Raw genomic sequence first — 18,111 nt, 5'->3', positions numbered from 1 at the left:
TCCTTGATCCTCAGCTATAATACTAAGAGGTTATGATACCCTCTTTCACATCCTTGATCCTCAGCTACAATACTTAGAGATCATGATAACCTCTTTCACATCCTTGATCCTCAGCTACAATACTTAGAGATTATGATACCTTCTTTCACATCCGTGATCCTCAGCTACAATACTAAGAGATTATGATACCCTCTTTCACATCCTAGATCCTCAGCTATATACTTAGAGATTACAATACCCTCTTTCACATCCTTGATCCTCAGCTACAATACTAAGATATTATGATACCCTCTTTCACATCCTTGATCCTCAGCTATACTTAGAGATTATGATACCATCTTTCACATCCTTGATCCTCAGCTACAATACTACGAGATTATAATACCCTCTTTTACATCCTTGATCCTCAGCTATAATACTTAGAGATTATGATACCCTCTTTCACATCCTTGATCCTCAGCTATAATACTTAGAGATTATGATACCCTCTTTCACATCCTTGATCCTCAGCTACAATACTAAGAGATTATGATACCCTCTTTCACATCCTTGATCCTCAGCTATACTTAGAGCTTATGATACCCTCTTTCACATCCTTGATCCTCAGCTACAATAATACGAGATTATGATACCCTCTTTCACATCTTTGATCCTCAGCTATAATACTTAGAGATTATGATACCCTCTTTCACATCCTTGATCCTCAGCTATAATACTTAGAGATTATGATACCCTCTCTCACATCCTTGATCCTCAGCTACAATACTAAGAGATTATGTTACCCTCTTTCACATCCTTGATCCTCAGCTGACTTAGAGATTATGATACCTTCTTTCACATCCTTGATCCTCAGCTACAATACTTAGAGATTATGATACCCTCTTTCACATCCTTGATGTGACGTGTTTTTTTTAACACCCAAGAAAAAGTCGGACCCGGGTAGGGGGACTATTATAGACCTGCATTTATATCTGCATGCATTTAAGGCCCGGGGATGCGCGACCCCCGATCACCCTTGCAAATCATGACTGAATGTTGTAATGTCGCCACCACTATTATAATTGTAGCTCAGCAGCACAATGCATGGACGAAAAAGTTCAGAGTTAATTCGAAGTTCAGGTTCAACAATCTTTTCCCTGGATCTTTCTCAGTATTGTCAACAAAGTGTTTACGTGTGTTTCTTCGGATCCCGTCAAAGGAGTGTATAAAACCAAAACCAATGATATAGACCTACTGTTTTTAGCCCATATTGCATTGCATTTAATTAAGAGGCACGGGTAAGAAGCGGGTCCAGGTCCGTACGCAGGGGGCAGTCGCACAAATGGTCAAAAAAGGGTCCAAATTTTGGGAAGAAAGTCCACTTTTCACAAAATCGCCCCCCCCTGGGAAAAGTCCACTTTTTCAAAATCAGCACCCCCAAAAAAAAATTCCTGCGTACGGGCCTGAGCGGGTCTATATTGCCCAACTTCCTAGAGAATTTCCACACCCGGGATTCCACATGGCGTATTTCTTATGACACTGGGTATGGGGTTCAAAAAATATCTTGAAGTATAATAGTGCAGCACCTTGCGACGGAATAAAGTTCATGGTAAATGCGCGCGCAAAACTTTTTACATTTGGGGCAAAAATGGCCAATGAGGTTTTTGGTCAGAAACCCAAATACAGGCGTCAGCATTGGGGGAGGGGGGGATTGTATTGACCACCTCTCCTTGCAAAATATTGGGGGACATTATCTTATTGTTATAGTGTATGGGTATTTTACTGTAGGCCTGCCTGCTTTTGAATCCGAACTATTATTGACCTGTGCACAGTACATAGGTCTCGTCTAAATGGTATATCATTGTGTTGCTACCAGGCACCGATCTCTTTGGTACCAACTTCCACCTGTGGTGTGATATGCTGGTAAGATAAGTCTACGTGTAGGACCTGCAGGGGCCTATGGTGGTGTGCGTAGTACGTAAAGCATTTACATTATTTGAAAGTATAAGCCTATGCTATCCAGGTTAGGTAGTTAAGAACCGAGGAATAGAACCCTAGGCCCGAATTCACAAAACAACTTTTTTATAAACCTGGTGAGGTCCCAGGGGGTGAGGTATAAATAACGAGGTAAAACAAAGAGTACCCGACCGGGTAAGTTATATAGACTGTCTAACTTGTTTTGTGCATAGACCCCAGCCCAGCTCAGGCCCTCAATAGCAGGGCCGGATTTATCTTTATGGGGTCCTGCACACCGTCATCATCCCTATATCTTCGTGTTAAAAATTGCCGTGGTAGTACGATAAATCCTCACGTTTTTCAACAACTACGCATGGTGATTTTGAGCTATTTTGTTCGAGATAGGCCGTGCGACTCAGGCTATGCATACAATTTGAGATTTTGAGAGCCGGCCACACTGTTTCTATTCTATGTTTTACGATTTTCGCATGATCAGTATATGGCTGGCCGTAACCGCCACAACGTGGAGCTGCTACGCGTAGCTTTAATTTTCGCTTCGCGGAGCTAAATTGACCAATCATGTTAGATCTTTTCATTACGCGGAGCCAGTTGATGCATCATCGTTCCAGAGAGAGAAAACTCTTGCCAAAATTAATGTTTACTATGTGGATTTTAAATGAATCGAATGTAAATAAACCACAAACAGTTGTACAGGATCAATACCATTGTTTGATTAGTGTATAGTCAATGTTACCTTGCATGCATGTGCCATGTGTGTGGCGTGTTTGTTTGTTTGTCTACTGTGTCAGGCCAGGATCACTGACACCACGGTACTGATACTGTCATACTATCACGGTGATCATATTGTTGAATGTTGTTGACTTTAAAATAATCATGATGCAGTCATGTCTACAGTAGAATTCACCACGACCTTTGAAGGACTTAAACCCCATTAAAAGCTATTAAACCAAGATAACACTCAATGAAAACAGCTCAACTATGTTACATCAGATCTTCTCTGGTTAAATACACACTGCACTTGTGTCTGTTTTACCTGTGCAATGAACAATGAGCTGGTATTATAGTTTCAGTTGGGTGAATGAGTATAAAGCGAACGCAAGGTAACAATACTGTCTGGGCTTTTGTTTACGAAATGAGACAATAGTCTGCTTATTGTTAACCAGCGTTCTTGAAAATGAGAAGCATAATGGTTTGCAGACTTAACACGGTTTAGAAAAAATTTGTTCATATTTTTTGGTGTTATCTGTCGTTTACATATCCTTCCTAAAACACAAAAGTACCAATATTTCCAAACACCTAAATTAGCTAAAAATTTAGGAAATGTTATAAAACTATATTTTCTAGAATTTCAGAGAATACTTTAAATATTGACTGGTTATTTTTTACACAGTGACGTCATATAGGCAATGGCATAATACTTCTAACATACACTAGGTCACGCGTCAATGGTGAGCGCACTGAGTATTGTGTATAGGAAAACGAGCAGTACCGTAACTACAGTATGTATGGCCTACTACTAGTATATAAAGTAAATCCGAACTGGTTTGCTGAAGGTCGAATTCCGCAGGCCACGCCGCGCAAGATGTACAAATCAGCTCCCGGCGATACACTGCAGATCGCAGAATTGTGTGCATGGTTTACCACCACTCTGCCTAGCTATATAGTTGTGTACAATACTGTATGAGTTTCTTGTGAGTGCATGTCCATCTTAATAATAAGTCGGTTCGTACTTTTCATAAATTACTTTTTGAATCATAACTATCGTGACCGAGGATATCTTGCAACTACGTGAAGCTCGTCTGGCAAATTCTTAATGACTAAATTCGCTTCACGTAATGAGTAAGTCGTACTTGATTGGTCAGTTTTACCTCCGAGTAATGAAAAACTCTAACATGATTGGTCAATTTGGCTCCACGGAACAAAAGTCAGCTACGCGTAGCAGCTCCACGTTGTGGCGGTTACGGCCTACCATATCAGTATCCCATATGATATTTCTATTGTAAGAAAATGTTATTTGTTGTCACGTAAATCACAGGTTTCGTTTAAATGTACTAACTGGAAATTAAATGTACTAATTAGTGAGGGCCGGTATTTTGCTGTGGATATGTTTAACTGCAATTTTGATGTAAAACATTTGAAATCCGCTGTAAAAATTTTGATAATATTCAACTCTTTGAGAAAATTATTTTATAAAGGAATGCTGGTAAAACCAGGTGCAATACAATGTACATTATTGACACACTATCACGCTCTTTATCTTCGTCAATAATAGAATAATCGATTTCAATCGAATTGAATGCATGAGTTTGTAGTTGACTACTGAGCGACCTAAGCGATCGATTGCTAGCCAATCAGATAGAACTCCTTTTCTTGCGTTCAGTGAAATACCACTCGCCTGTCGCTCACTACCACTCGCCCGCCGCTCACCAACGGAGTATTAAATTTATATTTATCGTATAGGACGTCGACGGTGTGTCCTGGGCCAAGCCAAAATTTGGAGGCCCCAAACTCACCGTGAGGAAAGCATGTGCACTCAAGTGACCAAGTATTGGTTTCCCGGGATTGGTTCTATAATTGATAAGATCGACAGAACGGCAGAATCATAGAGGCGGATGGGTATTCCGATTTCAATCTACTAATCTGTCAATCTATTTCCTTACAATCTTTAAAAGATTGAAAATCCCGGGATTGAAATATTTCAATCGACCAATTTAAAACAGTATGCTTATGGGACCATTCACAAACAATTGCAATGGGGAGCCTGAGCCTAAGAAGGGAGCCTGGAAATGTTTATCCCTCTGAAAGGGGGCCCTTTAAAATATATCACCTTAATTTTTCTCGGGGTTGACGTTCATTTTTCATGGCCAAAAAAGGGGGGCCCTGAAAAAAATATATGAAATTGTCTTTTGCATCAGCCCCCCCCCCCTGTTATAAGTGTTTGTGAGAACGGTCCTTAGGTCTATGGGCCCGTAAAAGCAAAGAAAAGACGCGGGCGGCGTAAACATTGAACGGTCAAAGATGCTGGGCAGTAATAATGAGCCCACAGGGTTAGTAATGATGGGGTGGGGAGGGGAAGGTAAACCAAAAGGGCTCGATTTTTGGCACACAGGTAGGCCTAACCAATTAATCAAGCAATCAATCAGAGGCTCCGGAAGATTTGTAATATTGGGGGGGGCAATTTTTGGGCCTGATGGGGAACGCGAAACGCTGAAGGGGGTGGTTGCGGGAGGGGCGTCCCTCTCCCGCGCGAATGAATTATACCTTACCTGAATTATAGGCCTAGGGCCTACCTAAAATTATGAATACTAGGCCTACCTTAAAATTATGAAATGTATCCTAAAATTTTTAATTTTACCCTAAAATTATCGGAATTTTACCTCAGATTATTGGGGGGCTTAGGGTACTTGGTCCCCCTCACCAAAATTATTGAGGGGGTCGGGCCCCCCAGGCCCCCCCTCCAGAGCCACTGTCAATCATTCAACAGGCCTATATCAATCAATAGGCCGATATCAATCAATCACTAGATCAATCAATCGGTCAATCAATCAACATATCAATAATTTAACCTAATCAACACATTAATCAATCAATCAATTAATCAACCAATCAACCAATCAATACAATCAATCACATCACATCACATCAATCAAATAGGTCCCTATATCAATCAAAATATCGATTATTAAATCAAAACATAATACATCCGGGCATTACATGCGCACCATGCATTGCACTGCACCTGCTGCACGGTGCACCCCGTTTTAAATCGGAATGAGAAACAAACCATTTTATTTTTATTGGCCAAACACATGACCTCATCACATGACCTGGCCTCTGTGCTGTGTTGACAAATTACCAAATCGTTCATTTCGTTCTTGTTGCAGGTCAGTAGTTGTCGCAGAGCTGCCTTGGTGTTGTTACGTAGCGCTCAACCTCAACCCAGGAACTTGATATCATTTCGTCCGCAAGTATCAGCGTATTTCTGTACTTCTAGCAAGATGGCGAACAGGGATAAGGCATCGAGGCAATTGGAGGAGTGGAAGAAGTCACAAGCGGTAAGCTTACAAAATCCATTTTGCAAAACTCTAAAAAGTTTTACTTGCAATTGAATAGCACTTTAATACGAAACAAGGATTGCGATGCACAGCACAGTTTACACTCAGATTTCATTTATGTCATGTAGGCCTACATGTATACTGAAGTCACTGAGCCTGGCTGAACTGTGGCTGCGTGTACAATCATTGTTGCATGTTGTTGTACTGATGAAATTTTCATTAAAAATAACATTCGTTTTCTTCATAAATGAGCTAAATTTTTTAATGTCTCATATCCCTCATGTCCCTGGTACTGTCATAGTGATGCATGAGACCAGTGTATATTTGCTAAACACAATGCATGGTTATTTACTATCTGTAGTGTAGGCAAAATATTTAATTCTCATGAGAGGATGTACATTGTACCTTCTGCGTACAGTACTGTTGCGCCCGGGGGGGTACTCAGTACAAATGACCATACGGGGACGTGCCGCAAACATTGGTAGCATTTTCAGCCTTCAGGTATATCAATGACCCCTTTTCAAAGCCTATTTTGGTATATGAATGGGTCCTTTTTTCAAAATTTTCTTAATTTTTTCGAAAACAGCCCAATTTTTCCTTAATCTAGCCAAAATTTTCAAAATTTTCCCAAAATTTGTAAAAACTAAGACAATTTTGGGTTAATTTGGCCGAAAATGTTGACTTTTGGTATATCAATGGGTCCAAATTTCTTGAAAAAATGGTATATTTATGGGTCTACTTCCAAAATCTCAGCGGCACGTCCCTACCAAAACCAAACTTGAGTAGGCCTACCCCCCCCCCGGGCTGTTGCGTTAGTGTACTTTTTGTGGAACAACACATGGCGCGACCAAAGACGGTGATTGGTAAATTCTCAAAATGAGCTTGCACAGTAAGCGTGTTGCTTTGCATACAGACACTAACCTTAAACATCATTTTCCGAGGCGCGGAAGTACACCAAATTGGTGTATTATGACCTTTGATATTCTTTTGTGGCGAGTGACATGGTCTTTCAATTCACGCCGAGTGTCCTTGACAGGCTTGACTATGCTTCAATGGTCATGAAAGAATTCAAAAGATAACTTCTGCCCTAATAATCCCAAGCTATTGTCTGAAACTGCACCTCGGAAGATGTATGGGAAGAACACAGTCCTCAAATGATAGTCATATAACGACAAAAAGATAAGTGACTGACTATCATTGAGGACTGAGTTCCGCAGTCTACTTTGCACAGTACGCTCGATTCAAATATATATGTGCGTAGTCTGCGTACCGTACTCAAGTTGGCTCTCATTATCAAGAATTAGATATTTTGCCAAAAATAAACAGCATGCAGTGGACATCTGCGTAACATTATTGACCTCCGCTAGAGCATTGTATGGAAATACAGACTACACTTTTGCACATACGTACACGAACCTTACACACAATTTCATGCAATGGCTGCAAAAACAGATGGTGCAAAGTTATTTTATACCTACAATCCTACATTTTAGAAATTTGCTTCTTGAAAATAACATTTTTGGTGATGTATAATTATACGTGTACCGGTACTTACTTGCATTTAAAGCCATAAGACATGGGTCATTTTAACATTTGTGTGCAAGATTGGACAAATTATGAACTTAGGGAAAAATTGGAAAAAATATTGACCAAAAAATTTTGGTTTCCCCTCAAAATTACAACAGTGGCCTATGGAGCAGTGTACATGTATTACACATAATCATGCTTTTAAACTCGCAAACACAAAATCTGTATCAACTGAAATTTTGGGAATAAGCATTTTTCATGGATATCTACTGAAACTTGTCATAAAAATAGGATGCTAGGATCACGAAATACTCCTTTAAGATCGTATGCTAGAAGTACCACACCTGAAACATGAATTTCCAGTAGTTTAGTGTGAAAATGCCGCTATGCTAACTTTCCCCAAAATACATAAATTAGGCACATTTTCCCACTCAAAAGTGCCCAGTTTGGACCAATCAAGTACAATATTTCCCTCAAAATTATTTGTATGACATACATTGTATTATATAGCCAAAGGTTAAAAGCCATTCAGTTATCCCAGCTAAAGTTTTAAAAATGAAATTGTATTTAAATTGCTTAAAATAAAAGTGAAGAAGAAGGTGTTTATGAAATGAATAAATTTGCGAAAAATTGAGGAAAACAGTGATTGACCAAGTTGAAGCTCCGTTCACATTTATCATGTTTATTAACATGTAGCTAATTTGTAGCTAATTTCTCTACTTTTTAAAAGTAGTAGATATTGCCATTTCATGTCAAATACAGTATCCTATTCTATTATATGTTTATGAAATGAATAAATTTGCCAAAAATTGTTTTATTTAATAAACAGCTGTGGATTTCACCATTAGCAAGCTACATGTATGCTAGCATCATATACATTGTATGCTATTGACAAAGGTGCAAAAAAACCTGCATTTGGTTAATTTTTACGATTTCCGAATGAGCAAATTGCTGAATAGGCCTTGAACATTTGATTTATGGAATTTCAAGCCTCCGTTATACATACAATATATACAAGTATTGAATGAGAATCTACATGCATGGTTTGTGATCCGACTCGTTAATTTGTATTTTTAGGTGCCTTGGATTGATATGTCTCATGACATTGGACTATTCCAGTTGATATCCATACACCCCCTATGGAAGACATGACCTTTTAAGGACCTTTTAAGGACCTTTTAAGGACCTTTTAAAATCTCCTACATAAGGGTGTAGATTCCAAATGAAGTCATGTATTTAGGTAACACCATTTGAAATCGACACTCCCTGTGTGAAAGATTAAAGTCATGGCCTCATGATTGATCAATAGGGGTGAATGGATTTCAATTGGAATAGCCCAGTAATAGGCCTTGAAATAAGCGGGCGCGGCGAGCAAATTTGCTCTCGTAAAGCCACCAATTGCTCCTGGTCCTTATAAAATTCACATGAACCAGGAGCAATTTTCTAAAACAATTTGCTCCTGGTTCCAGTTTTGCACTTGATGCAGTAGTGCTGCTATTGTATATGCAGAAAAGGATTACTTTTTTTAAAATTGCTCCTGTTTCTTCAGAAATTGCTCCTGGTTCTGGTAAAATCCCAGTGAACCAGGAGCAATGTTCAAACAAATGAATTGCTCCTGGTTCCAGTCTGCTTATTTCAAGGCTTGCCGGGCAGTACACCTGTGTGTATGTGATTGGCCAAGCATGACCTTTACATATAAATATTTAATTCTTTATGTAACTTTTGTACCGTACTGAATTTTCTAGAAATTTTGCAAATAAGTTACAAATTTACAATACATTTGTACAACAAAATTTCAACAGGATTAAATTAGTACAAAATGTAAACTTTGGATTAATTAACAGGATTCATGTGTAATTGTTGATAGACCTGAAAAGGAAAGCCATTGATTGAGAAAAAAATGTAAAATTTGACAAATATGGACTGGTTTTCACAACAATTTGTCATGTGTAAGGCTTGTTTCCCTTAATATGTGGTGTGATCAAGCAAAATCAGTCTGATGTTGGACAAATTCAATTTTCAGTTTCTTGTAGGATTTTAAATAGCATTTGCAAAGCTACATTTTGCAGAAAATCCCATTGAGTTTGGACGACCAGTTTAAAAGATATGAGCAGTTAAAGAGTTTCCAAAACAATTGTGAACAAAAGGAAATACTTCCTTTCTCAAAATCAATTTTTCCGACTTCCGACTGATTTTGCTTGATCACATCACATATTATGTTTCATGGATTATGGTTTGTTGTGTCATCGTTATTACCGTTAGTTTGTTGTAGTGACACATAGCGACCGTTTCACAACCTCAACCTGAATACACATGTCACTGACACACATGTACACATACAAAGTCAAGTATCAAGACCTATTGATTAGAGATTGTGTTAAGTACCCAGGTAACAGCTTACCTGAGAATGTACTAAATGTAGAATACAAGTTAGGTAATTTTGTATCTGGCGATGAGGCAGTGACTTTCTTTACGTGTGTGGGCATACAAAACTGGCACTGGAACAAAACTGCCGTACTCGCTGAGTCGCTAGTTCATCAAGTAGAACAAGGGGCTTAGGCTATGCTGAGAGATCCTCCATGCTATATGGTAATATAGGAAGGCTTCAACTGAATCATATCTTCCTGTAGGAAATTAACATCAGAAACTTTCCAGTGAACAAGTACAAGATCACAGTTTTAGTGTTTATTATCACAAATTACGAGGTTTTTCTGATTTTGTGTCTTTAGGTTTTGTTCTATTTGTTTTTGGGTTACTTAGATGGCTCTGTCAGCCTCTGTGTTCTTTTTCCAGCATTTGGTAAGAAGGTAGATGGGTAAAAGTTTTATTGTAGAGATGTATTGCCAGGTCCCTTTGTTTTAAAAAGAATAAATATTTAAAACTATACAGACATATAGAATAGAGACTTGAATTGATTGCCTTTCCATGCTATTCTATCTACTTTAATATATTACAAAAATGTAAAAGGTTGATCATCATCATTAGGTCCCTTCCCCCCCCCTCAAAAAAAAAAAAAAATTCAGAATGCTCTTTTTTTTTCCCATACCCAAAAGTCAAAATTTCATAGTGTTAATCGCACAGTTCTTCCCAACAAAATGCTTTTACTATCTTGAGGGGAAATTCTCCAATTTTTACGAGACAAATGAAATGTGCACTGCCGAAGTGTGCGACAGCTTTGTCTTTGAAGCACATTTTTTCAACCACTAGTAAAAGGTAATAGCTTGTAAACGAGGCCATTTATGATTTAAAACCAAAACAATCTTCAGATCTGGGGTTATAAATAGCTGTTACCTCTAGAAATAGTTTAAGGATGTCCTCTATGATATTAATTGATTGAAGTGTTCCTCTGTGGTGGATGTTATGGAGGGGATGATTAAAGTACATGTAAGGCTGTAACACATTGTTGTACTCCTGTAATGGACCTGTTGATACCTTCAAAGTTTTACTCTATTATTTTAATTTCTAAAATGTTGTGGTATTTGAGTCTTTCTTTATTATTTCGGGTTTTTTTTATAGGGAAGCATATATATTCTTTCATCAGAGATGGGGCAGGTTTAATGACGTATAAATTGCAGTCCCAACAAAACAAGGATATGTGGATATTCGGATACAATATGTGAGCTGCCACAACGAAATGATTATAAAGTTGCAAGTTGACATCCAGGGCTTCCAGGCTAATGAGTTGATGACTTTGTTTGCCGCACACCTGTATAAGCCAGAAGTATGTCCTTGCTAGAGCATTTCAAAACTACCAATTTGCAACTTTCATTTCATGGTGGCAGCTCACATATTATAGTTAAAAGTGACAAAATAAACTGCAGACAGACATACTTGCCAAGTGGGGTCAGTCAGTGTTTTTTTTGTGTGTGTTTTTTGAAGCTCGGGTAAATTACCTTAGGAAATCACAGAAACCTTAAAAAATCAGGAACTGTTTTGCAAACATACCATATTTTGAACATTTTCTGAATTTGATGTGAGTTTTCTTAAAAATTAAATATTTTTTAATAGCAAAATTATATCTCTTTCTCCCTTTTGTTTTGAGCTTTTTTTTACAAATTATTTATATATTGAAAAAAAAATTGCAAATCATGTTATGTCTAGCTGTGATCTCACTCAGCTATGGGGATCTTACTTGTAAGTTGTTACATTTTTAAAGGTTACTAGATATATTATATTACATGTTACAGAGTGGTGATGATGAAAACTTACCAAGTAAGAGCAATTACAGACTATTTTGTGTTAAGAGAGAAAGAGAAAGTTTTATTGAGCCTTCAGGGTTGTGAATCCTCACAGGATAGTGTGTGCTTCCTGATCAAAGCGATAACGAAACGCTGACCTCACACGCATGCTTCCTACATAAATACTAGCTAGCTACATTAACTTGCTGCTTCAAAAATTTAGGTGTGGGCTCATACATCAGAAAAGCATCTAGAAAAAAGGAAGGGGCATGTGAAGTACTAGTTACATTTAGTGCTAATCAGTTTTTTTTCTTATATTTATTAAAAGAATGTCAAAGAAAGAAGGCCTAATACATACAAAATTTGATAATTGACACAGTTTTGAATTTGTTCCTCCTTAACAGAATGTTTGTCTCAAATGTTGTTTACATTAGTAAAATTGTCATTGGCCCATTTTTCTCTCAAAACATTATGAAAAAAATAATTCCTTGTTATTTAAAAACTTTGAAAGTAAAAACAGTGAAAAATATGCACACGGCAGATAGCTCTTTTAAAGTTTTAAAACTGTTTTCACTCTTTTTCAGCCGTGTTGTCCATATATGTTTCAACAATGTGGTTGATGAAAAGATAATGCAGTTCAAATAATTGTATAAGTTTCATGCTGGTTTTTCAATACAAGAGCTAAAAAGGTGACTTGCCCTATAGAATACTTTTTAAAGCCCCATAGAATAATATAAAGAATAATACATTGGTCAACCAACGGGGACACTCTTTGTCCGAATTTGGGAAAAAGTGTCTGGTTTTGAGAGATTCACAAAAAACAAATTTTCCCCATGAATTTCAAAATTATTTTGACCATTTCATGTAATATGATGAACTCATTGTGAACAACTTGTCCCAGCACATCCCTTTTTTAAGAGATTTTTTATTTGCTCACTATAACACTTTCAGCTTTCAGGGTAAGGCCAAAAAAAATATTGTTGTGTTGCCCTCAAGTGGGAAAATGGGAAAGTTGGGTCGGACGGTTGGATTTCTTTTCTTTTTTTTTTTTCTTTTTTCAAACCTTCATTTTTTTTTAAATCCCCTCAAATATTAAATAATGCTTCTTCAATTAGGGGACATTTGTCAATTTTGATTTCTGGATACCTGTTAGACATCAATTAAAGACTAGTCTTTCAATAAAATATTAATTTCAAGTGAAAAATATTGATTTTTTGAACAAATCTGTAAAAATCATCATTCAAAAAAAAAAAAAAATGCCGATTCTGATTTTTCAGGATTTAGGTAGGGCGGTTGAGGGCAACACAACGGCCTAATCATGGTACTACTGAGGATACCAAAATCTTGACCACTTCCGATAAAGTCTGGGGTTACGAGGATGAGGCATAGCAATTGGGCTATGGCCTTATAAAAATCTTGATCAGATGTGGATATCTAGTATCAATAAGTATAAACTTGGTCATCTATATCCTGATTTTGTTTATAAATTGTGCTGTTTTGTTCACAGCATCTTGGGAATGGTAGTGAGCTTTGGCAAAAATTGCATTGATCAATTCATAGCTAGTGTGTAGAAGAATTCAAATATCCCAGATATACTTTTGTAGGTCCTGTGGTTCTTGAGTTATGTTGCAAAGAGGGCTGAAACAACAACACGTTTGTAAAACATACACATATCATAACTCATTTAAATCAAGCTTGTTTTCAAAGTACGGTATATGGTTTGTTGAATGAAATTTTGCAAAGCATCAAAGTGTTATTTTTCAATAATATATTGATTTAGATAATGAAAATTGATTTTTTTTTTGGCTGCTTCACCTACTGCAGACAGGTCATTATATCCTTTGAACACCTCATTCCCTTGCATTGTTTTTAAAAATCATATAACTAGGCATGTAGCCAGGATATGAGGGTGGTGATGACTTACAAAATGTAGGACTGTAACTCCCCGCCCCAATGGCCCTATGTGAATTGTTCTTCAAAATTTGCACCTTTTTCCAAAAAAAGTAGACATTTTGCTGGATTTTGGGCGGAAGCTGATATGCATTCCCTCTGGTTATGGGTCAGCATGTTACCAAATGTATACACTCCAGTCCAGTACTTTCTACCATGTTATATGTACATGCAAGTCTTGTGATTTCCTATATTATATAGCAAGATTACATTATCATGAATATGGCTGGATTCCAATATAGTGTGTTTACATTGAGGTCATGGCAACAGTCAAGGCTGTGTCTGCCAACAATCAAATACTGTAAAAGTGGACATTTTTCGTGGTATATTAGTTTTTGTGCTTTTCGCGCACAACATAGCTAACATGAAAATAAAAACATGCAAATGTGTCTTTTTAATGTACATGTAAGAAAACTCAAAATCGCAAAATTAAAAACAAGCAATGTAGTTCAAAGCTCGAAAACAAGCAATGTAGTTCAAAGCTCGAAAAATTACATGCGCGAAAATTAGCACTTGAAGTAAAAAGGGAAAATTCAGCTGTGTCATGATATTGCACACATGTATATTGTCATTATTGGCCATTTATACATGATTTAATATATCAACCTTGTCCTTATTTATTTGCTGCAGCAGTTGTGTTCTAAAGTTCCTACACAACATGTTAAAGTGCCAGAGTTAATTTTGTAAATTGATTGAGCATGCATTTTATTAGCCTACACTTGCTATCCAGGATTCCTTATTACAGGCTCAAATGCATAAAACTTTTTAACTCATTTATGTTAAGTACAAACTTGAGAACGTGTTCTTCATTTTAAGTAAATGTCATCAAAACATTTTTTTATTAAGTATACCAAGAAATGAACTAAGTACTTAGCATATAAATTTGTGCCCTCCTTGTGGGTTTTTAAGACAAAATAAAGAAAACAAACATATTAATACAAACTTTCCTCCCAGTGAATGTGAAATCCAACATTTTTTCTTCAATCACTGCGCCGTCTTTTTTAAAGACATTTCTTGTTAGTATGAGCTTGGAATGGTCCATGGATTTTCCATGGATTAGCATAGGGTAAACAAACAAACAAACTTTGAAATGATGCTGATAAAATTAGCAAGTTCTTGATATGTGCATGGTCAAAACCAGGGTCAAAACAAATAGGAGATCATGATCAACCAGGCCAAAATTAGGCAAATAGGAAAATTAATTTAGCAGTCCTGCATAAAATACCATCATTGATAACCAAGCATAATTTTTAGTTCAAAGTTATCCCGGGAAAATGAGCTTACACTCTTCCTAGATGTATTTTATTGTTTGTCAAGTTTTAATATAGTTCTTGGCATACTTTAGACTTGCCAAAAATTGCCCCCCCCCCTTTGCCCTGCCACAAATTGGTTGACCCCTTTTTTACCCCCATGCGAGAGGCTCATAATTAAATGCACAACCCCTGGAGAAAAAAGCAGGGTTAAGATGTTGCAATACTTAACAATGTTATTGTAATTTTACATGATTCGTTCTTTTGTTTCATACAGGGCCGCACAGAGCGCATGACCCAGTCGACAGGATGTCCCATCGACAACAAGACAGCCAGTTTGACGGTAGGTCCTCGTGGACCCATCCTCCTACAGGACTTCACATTCCAAGATGAAATGGCACACTTTCAAAGGGAGAGGATTCCTGAAAGAGTTGTACATGCTAAGGGTGCTGGTAAGTGCATTGTACTGTACATGAGGTCACATTAAGGGCTGGGGTATGAATTGCGTTTGGACAGTATTTATTTTGGGACATTAGAGCACATCAGACATATCGAATTGCATTCTGAATACTGAAGAATGTCATTCTGATATCAAATAATTTTGTTTTTTTTGAAATTAGCAATTTGATACACATTTTATGGCAAATCATTAAAAATTGATATTTTTGATATTTAACAGTACTTGAAGTAAACTTTATAAATCTGCTGATTTATACTTAAAGTGTATGTAGGTGGGATGAAAAGCTGACGATCAATTGAAAATTTTGACCTTTAGTATTGAAGATATGGATTTTTTTCCCAAAACACCAAAAAAATTAGGTCTTTTGGGAAAAAATCCATATCTTCAATATGAAAGGTCAAAATTTTCAATTGACCGTCAGGCTTTTCCTCCCTGCTACATACACTTTAAGAATATATCATTAGATTTATATAATTTACTTCGAGGACTGTTATATATCAAAATTTGAAAAAATATCAAATTTTTATAATTTGTCATAAAATTTGTATTATATTGTGATTTGAAAAAAATGAAAATTATTTGATATCAGAAAGACATGCTTTGTATTCAGAATGCAATTCGATAGGTCTGAGGTGCTCTCATGTCCCACAAAAAAAATACTGTCGAGACGCAATAAACGCTCATTTTGGATCCCTTAACCCTAATACGCAAATACTACTTGATATTATGCGCTGTTCGTGTGTGCATCCCATGTGGTGTGATGACGCAATCGCCCTAAGTGATATGTAGGCATGCTTTTGCTGGCCAGGCCAGCCCAAAACCCATGGCAAAGTGTCGCCAACCAAGTGCTTGGTATGTGAGGGTCTCGGGTTCAATCCCACCCAGAGCACCTCTTTATTCCTTCCTTCTTTCCCTTCCTGTCGCCAAAAAGCCCCTGGGGTGTTAGGGTTAAAGCTGATTAACCTGATTATCGGTCTCATCCATGGCCAGCAGTGGCATAACAAGGGGCATACATGCCCTGGGCGCAACATTAGGTGGCGCCGAAATGATGGTGGATAAAAAGAGGGGTCAACGAAAAATGGAATTCAAAATAAAAGAATGAAATGGCTGTTGTTATGATTGTTGTTATTGCAGTAGTTTAGTTAGTGGGTGGTGTTGTGGGTATGTGCCCTGATCGCTTTCTTTTGGTGTCACCGTAACGCGTAACACTACCTATATGTTAAACGTGCGTTGAAAACTTTTGGAAAATTTTGATCCATACCCTTCTATAGAGGGCATATGGATTTCAACTGGAATATCCCAGTGCCCTGTATCAAGGTTCAAGGTTTACACGTAGGCCGTAATGCTAAAAAGGTATTATGTTTCAGTTGAATCTTTACACAATTGGAAAGCAACTTCTTCGCAACTGATTTCAGAAATGTTCAATGTTATACAAGACTAGCTTTCAATAATTGTACACTAAGGTGGGTGTGGACTGTGGTGTAATGAAGAAACAATCAATTTTTGTGTGTGAAAAGTATTGTATTCATGGTTTAATGCACTTGACAAATAAGACAGCATATCTACCCAGGGTAGTGGTTTTGACAGCAGTGAACAACTCTAGGTTTCTTTCCAAAATCCAACTCTAGATGTGTTCAGACGGGCTTAGAGTTAACACTAAGCTACCTCTAGTGTTACCACTGAGAAATAACTGTGTCTATATCTAACACTGAGCAATCATACAATGTTAGCTCTAGCAATGCTTAGCGTTAAGCTCAGTGGGAAGGGACTGTGTGAACAAGTATATCTGTGTTAAAGGATCGACCTTGCACTACCTCCGTGTTTAAACAAACATGAAGGTGGGGCCTGTGTGAACATGGCTTCTGTTGCCCAAGCCACTCAGGTGTAAAAGACAGGTACAGCAAATCTTGTTGTATTTATGCACCAAATGATTGTCAGTATTTTTGATTATGTATATGCAGTAAATGGCAAAACACACTCCTAAATAGGAATTTAACCTGGTTTTGCAACAAATTTTATCCCATAAGCATGCAGGATTGAGGATTGCATCCAAAAGGTACTCCCAGAGAAGATGTAACATCTCTCTGGTACCCCTAAGCAGGATTTTATCTGAAATGTACCACCTTTACAAGTGTTTGATAAAACACACCCCTATTATATTTTTTTTTATCATAATTTTCTAATATTTATGATGTTTGGGTGATGGCTTTGATGCAAATAAAAAACAAACTTTAAAAAAGTGCACTGAGCTACCTGTACTAAAATAAATGACACCTAAATGCATCAACCAGACGTTTAAAAAAAAAAAACTTTTCCATTAAATGTGTCTTTTGCATCCCCCCCATAATTGCAATCGGCATGATTCAAATTCATTCTCTTGCTAACACTAATCTTGCTGTTTCTCAGGTCCGTCCATCATTTTCAGTTTTAAGCAGACCCACATGCATTTCACCAGAAAATACTTGAATAGGATTTTAGTGCCTCCAGCCTAAAATTCAGAGAAGTGTATACTCCCTACCAAAATAATATCTGTATAAGCAGGATGAAAAATTCAGCAAGTCAGATTATTAGCTGATCGACGTGCCAAAAAACCTTTGCCCCCCCTTTTTGACGTGCCAAAAAATCTTTGCCCCCCTTACACATGCAAGATATTTGGGAACCCGAATTTAAAACCTTAAATTGTCTTAACATATAATGCGAGCTCTTGGCCATAGCAGGAAATTTGCATATTTGAG

The 18,111-nt window shown here is 37.3% G+C and overlaps 1 protein-coding gene across 3 annotated transcripts in view; it reads left to right on the top strand.

Annotated features, from left to right (window-relative positions):
• Positions 1 to 1,826: 1,826 nt before the first annotated feature.
• Positions 1,827 to 18,111, top strand: part of LOC140148029 (catalase-like) — a 38,816-nt gene continuing 22,531 nt past the window's right edge. For all 3 annotated transcript variants that reach the window (XR_011858436.1, XM_072169864.1, XM_072169863.1), the window contains exons 1-3: positions 1,827 to 1,902; positions 5,841 to 6,011; positions 15,194 to 15,368. Coding sequence is in view for 2 of the 3 variants with exons in the window: in XM_072169864.1 (XP_072025965.1) it covers positions 1,897 to 1,902; positions 5,841 to 6,011; positions 15,194 to 15,368 (352 nt within the window). In the remaining variant the exon portion in view is untranslated. The remainder of the gene's footprint in view (positions 1,903 to 5,840; positions 6,012 to 15,193; positions 15,369 to 18,111) is intronic.

This window comes from Amphiura filiformis, chromosome 3, assembly GCF_039555335.1.
Source record: "Amphiura filiformis chromosome 3, Afil_fr2py, whole genome shotgun sequence".
In the NCBI taxonomy this organism is placed as follows: Eukaryota; Metazoa; Echinodermata; class Ophiuroidea; order Amphilepidida; family Amphiuridae; genus Amphiura; species Amphiura filiformis.
This window is presented reverse-complemented; position numbering and strand designations above follow the sequence as displayed.